The sequence below is a fragment of the Nycticebus coucang genome, chromosome 13, assembly GCF_027406575.1.
Source record: "Nycticebus coucang isolate mNycCou1 chromosome 13, mNycCou1.pri, whole genome shotgun sequence".
Classification (NCBI taxonomy): domain Eukaryota; kingdom Metazoa; phylum Chordata; class Mammalia; order Primates; family Lorisidae; genus Nycticebus; species Nycticebus coucang.
Genome location: NC_069792.1, coordinates 101,233,515 through 101,238,195, shown reverse-complemented (window position 1 = coordinate 101,238,195; position 4,681 = coordinate 101,233,515). Strand labels below are relative to the sequence as shown.

Genomic DNA, 4,681 nt, shown 5'->3' with positions numbered 1-4,681 from the left:
TCATTAATTAAATTATTTTCTAAAGCTGAGTACAGTGGTTCATGCCTGTAATGTTAGCACTTTGGGAGGCTGAGGCAGGTGGATTACTTAAACTCAGGAGTTTGAGACCAGCCAGAGCAAGAGTGAGACCCCATCTCTACTAAGAAAAATAGAGAAATTAGCCAGGTGTAGTGGGGGATGCTTGTAGTCCCAGCTACTCAGGAGGCTGATGCAAGAGGATCACTTCAGCCCAAGAATATGAGGTTGCTGTGAGCTGTTATGATGACCCAGCAGTCAAGCCAGTGTGACAGAATGAGACTCTGCCTCAAAAAAAAAAAAAAAAAGCAACATGTTCTTTAAAAAGAAATAAAATAAATAAATAATTTTCAAAAGAAGTTCAAAGCACAGTAAGAATATTCTTTTTTTTTTATCAACATAATTTAAGTGTTCCATGTAAGTTTAACTACAGGTTCAAGTGTGCCATGAGATTAAAAAAAGTTGAAAAACACGGGTCTAAAGAAACAAAGGGGCCACCCAAGGCCATATATGGAGACAGCAGCAAGGCCAAGCCTAAAATTCAGGCCTCCAACATAGGCATTGTCCTAACGCCCCATCCAGCATCCCATTCTGCCTCATCAGGGCCCATTCACCATCCACCTATCTACCCCTACTTCTCCAGCCACCCATCTCTCTGTCCTTGAATTCTCTCATCCCTACATTCCTCTCTCCACCATCCACTCTCAAATATCCATCTACCCACCCACCTATCCAGCCATTCATTCCTCCAACCATCCATCTATCCACTCAACCATCACTCAATCCATCCGTCCATCCATCCATCCATCCATCCATCCACCCATCCATCCATCCATCCATCCACATAGCCCTCATTAGGACCTTGGAGGATAGGGAAACCTGAGAGGCTGGCATACCAGATCGGGCTGTGGAGCAGGAGAAACTAGACAGGCCTTGCAGCACAGGGAGAGTGAGGCAACGGGTAAGGGGCCATACAGTGTGCACTCTGGAAGGCCCAGGCAGAAAAGGCATGGGCACAAAATGTTCAGTGGGAGGAGGGCCGTGAAGGTCAGACGAAACTGTCAGGCCAGGAGAGTGGCAGAGTCCTGTTTTCAGGGGCCTAAAACTGAGAAACTCAGGCTTAGCCTACAGGCTATTCGCAGGGAAGAGGCCAGCAGTGATGAGAGGCCTCACCAGCCCACACCACACCCAACCGACACCTCATCAGTTTTCCACACTGGTCTCCACTGTGTGGGCATGTGTATCAGGGTACGCCAGACAGAGGGGTCTGCGTATGGAGGGCAGTGGTCTTGGCCGGATGCAGTTCCTTCCTGGGGTCAGGTGGGCTACAGGGAAGGAGCACCAGGCAGGTCTGGGCAGCAAGGGCCAAGGCCATCCTGGACCTGGGTCTTAAGTGTCCCCAAAACTAGAGGTGAAGTATATTATAAATACTCCAAGGTACTCAGATGTGATTTATATTAATAGGTTAACTTGTTAATCAAAAAATGGTATTTTAACATAGTACTTGCAAAATACTTACAATAGTCTCGTCAAGATATAATTCACATATCATACAGTTCCCTCATTTAAAGTGCACCTATGTGGCAGACATAGTTACCTACGTGAACCTCAGGGGCCCATCCAGGACATGGGGGCCCATAAGAGGGTCAGTCTGAGCTCAGCAGGATGTGCCTTCTCCATCAAAGCTAAGAGACAGGACATGTCTGGAGAGGGATGAGTTCTCCAGAGCTGGAGGTGTGCAAGCAGAAGGCAGGCCATGGTCTTCAGATGGGGCTCCTAGGTCCCGCCTTCCCCCCCAGTTGGTGAGTGACAATGGCTCAGGTGGCTGCCTCCATGTGACACTCTACTGACTCATAGACTGGCTCCTGCCACCGCCCAGGAGCAGCTGTCCAAGGGGCCGGGTAGGTATAAATCTCGATGTGAGGCCAGCCGCCTCCAGCTCCAGAGCGCAGAGGATGGGCCCTTGCTGGGCTGTGCGGCTGCTGCTCATGGCAGCCTGCAGCATGGGCTGTGGTGAGTGGGCTGCACATGGCCCTGCCTCTGCACCTGTCTGCCCACCTCCTAGAGGACTGAAGGCCTCCTCAGGATCCCCTTAGGGCTCCTTATCCTCATTCTCAATGAGTCTTCTAGGTCCTAGAGCTGAGAATCGTGGCCCCATTCTCTAGCAAGGGAGACTGAAGCTCGGTGGAGGGATGTGGAGTTCAAGTCTGTCAGTCAGCCAGAGGGCCTTGAAGGCACCAGCAAGTCTCCTTCAGCCTCTTCCTCTGGGTGCCAGGATGGATCTCAAGGCCAGGTGATGAGGTTCTGTCCCTACCCCTTGCCCAGGTGAGGCCTTCAGGTGCTACAACTGTGAGCAGCCCACAGCCATTGCTTCATGCAAGAACATTACCCACTGCAAGCCAGAGGACACAGCCTGCAAGACCACGCTGGTGACGGTGGAGTCAGGTGAGGTAGGGGCCTCCAGCAGGCCTGGGGTGCACTCCCCCAAATGCCTCCCTCAGCCTGCTGTTGCTCTCTGGGCCTGAGAGGTGGCGGGTGGGAAGGGCAGGGTGGACTTCCCCACCTTAGAGGAGGCCCATGCAGCTTAGGGGGTTACTGCCCCTTAGGGACCCACTCTGAGGCACCAGACACTTGGGGTGGGGTGGGGCAGAGGTCTCCGGTGGGACTCAGGTCCCAGCTCTGCCACACACTGGTAGGGCTATTGCCTCAGCCTCTGGCCTGGATAGCCTGGGGCTGGTGCTGCAGACGTGTGAGGGGCTCGAGCTCTATCCGTGAACATGTCACCATCGGTCAGGGAGCTAGGCGTGGAGGACTCTCCAGACCCAACCCGAGGAATGGGGATGGCAGGGAAGGGTTGGAAGCGGCAGGAGGGGCAAAGCCAAAGGCACAGGGGAGTGCAGGGCTGGGCAGGGCTGCGGCTCTGACACTGGCCCACCCTGCAGAGTACCCCTTCAACAACAGCCCCATGGTGACCCGCTCCTGCTCCAGCTCCTGCATTGCCACTGACCCCGACGGTATCGGGGATGCCCACCCAGTCTACTGCTGCTTCCGTGACCTCTGCAATTCGTAGGGCGGCAGGCTGGGAAAGCTTTCCACAGCACCTCCTCTCCTGATGGGGCCTGGCTCTGCCTGCGGCCAGTTGTGCCCACACGCCTCCTTGTGCCACTCAAAGGCCCCAAAGGGAGAGAAGCATGCCAGGGACGCTCTTTGCCCTCTGTCCCCCAAACTCATAGAAAATAAATGAGGCAAGGGTTGAGATGACTTCTGTCCTTCCTGGGTATCAAAAAGCACAGAGCTGGCCATGTTTCATCCAGGGCGTTTTGGGCCCATTTCACAGACAGGGAAAGTCTGGAACTGCTAACTAGCCCCACCACCTCCCAGACTAGGACCTAAGCCCAAGGAGTCTCCTTCTCCCTTAGGTCCCTGGTGTTGGGCAGAGAAGTCAGACAGGAGGGGCCGTCTTAGCCCGGGACATGTCAGCCCTTTTGGTTGGCCTCACTGAGTCACCTGGCCACGCTGGGAACTCGCTGTCTAGGAGGTGGGCAACATACTGCTGTCCCAAGATCCCAAGGAGCTCTAGAGGTGGGTGCCAGGCAGAGCTGCACCCCACTCATCAAAACCTTGTGCAGGGGGTCTGCATCCTCGGGTCTTGATGGAAGGGGACACAGCAGTGACCAGCCAGCTGAGTGGGCCCAGGAGGTAGGTGCTCCAGCCAGCAATGCAACAGGCAGCTGCCCCAGCGTAGGCCCGAGGACATCCCACCAAAGCAGCCTAGTCTCTGTCTACCTGGCCCTCGGGGCACATACTACCCACTCCCCAGGGCGAGAGTCTCTAGGGACTGCTTCACCAGCACCTACCATGGGGCTCCTGGGCCTAGCACCTGGACATTGTGCAGACCCCAGACACCACAGCAGGTGGGGCTTCTGGAGCTGACATTTGTCCTGCAGCTGTCAGTCCATGGGAGGCACAGGAGAGATAGCAGGGCCCCATCCTGTGCATGGGTGGGAGCAGTCACTTTCCTCTAACTTCCCAGGAATAGCAGGGCTGTGGGATCAGACTGGGTCCAGCTGGAAGAACAAGGCACTGCCTCATTTCCAAGTCCCAGCTGCCCATTCCCTACCCAGGCCTGACCCATCACCCTGGAACAATGCCTGAGACTCAGCGGGGTCCCTCCTCTGCTCAGTGGTCAGCCTGTCCTCCAAACATAAAAGCCAAGATAGCCAACTGGCCTTAAACCCTCTGCCAAGCTGGCCCCTGGGCCCCTGCCATGTTTTGTTTAGCTCCTGAACTGACAGAAAAGCCCAAGAGGTCTTCAGGGTATAGCCTTCACCCATCTTCATGACCCAGCCATTGTGCACAACCCCCCAACACACTCACACGGGCACACTCTTCCTCAGTTCAACCACTGAGCCTGGGACTCCATGTCCAGGCAGACATGCCCTTCATAGCCTGGGGACAGCTGCTGAGCCAGGGACCCATGGGACACCTTCATATGGTACCAAACAAGGCTGAGGCACCCCACCCCAGGTTCCAGGGACACTGGCTGGACCAGCCTCTACCTGAACATGTACGCCCACCACTTCCTGTCTGGATTCCCTGGAAACTTGTCCTCTGGACCTCCAGGAGGGCAGCAGAGGCTCTGGTCCACCCTCTTGGCTGCAGCCCC

The 4,681-nt window shown here is 55.2% G+C and overlaps 1 protein-coding gene across 2 annotated transcripts; it reads left to right on the top strand.

Moving 5' to 3' along the window:
* Positions 1-1,954: 1,954 nt before the first annotated feature.
* On the top strand, positions 1,955-3,254 carry SLURP1 (secreted LY6/PLAUR domain containing 1). 2 transcript variants are annotated; one of them, XM_053559308.1, is made up of 3 exons: positions 1,955-2,028; positions 2,341-2,460; positions 3,004-3,254. In XM_053559308.1, exons 1-3 carry the CDS (start codon positions 1,971-1,973, stop codon positions 3,126-3,128), a joined length of 303 nt encoding a protein of 100 aa, XP_053415283.1. In that variant the 5' UTR covers positions 1,955-1,970; the 3' UTR covers positions 3,129-3,254. The 2 variants fall into 2 exon arrangements, with proteins under 2 accessions (XP_053415283.1, XP_053415282.1); XM_053559307.1 differs by having other exon boundaries at positions 2,958-3,254.
* The last annotated feature ends 1,427 nt before the right edge of the window (positions 3,255-4,681 follow it).

Bases quoted from the DNA above. Each gene is read 5' to 3' on its own strand.
- SLURP1 (XM_053559307.1), top strand. From the start codon at position 1,971: ATGGGCCCTTGCTGGGCTGTGCGGCTGCTGCTCATGGCAGCCTGCAGC. The intron at 2,029-2,340 runs GTGAGTGGGCTG...CCCCTTGCCCAG, and splicing joins AGCCTGCAGCATGGGCTGTG to GTGAGGCCTTCAGGTGCTAC. The intron at 2,461-2,957 runs GTGAGGTAGGGG...CCCACCCTGCAG, and splicing joins GCTGGTGACGGTGGAGTCAG to AGTACCCCTTCAACAACAGC.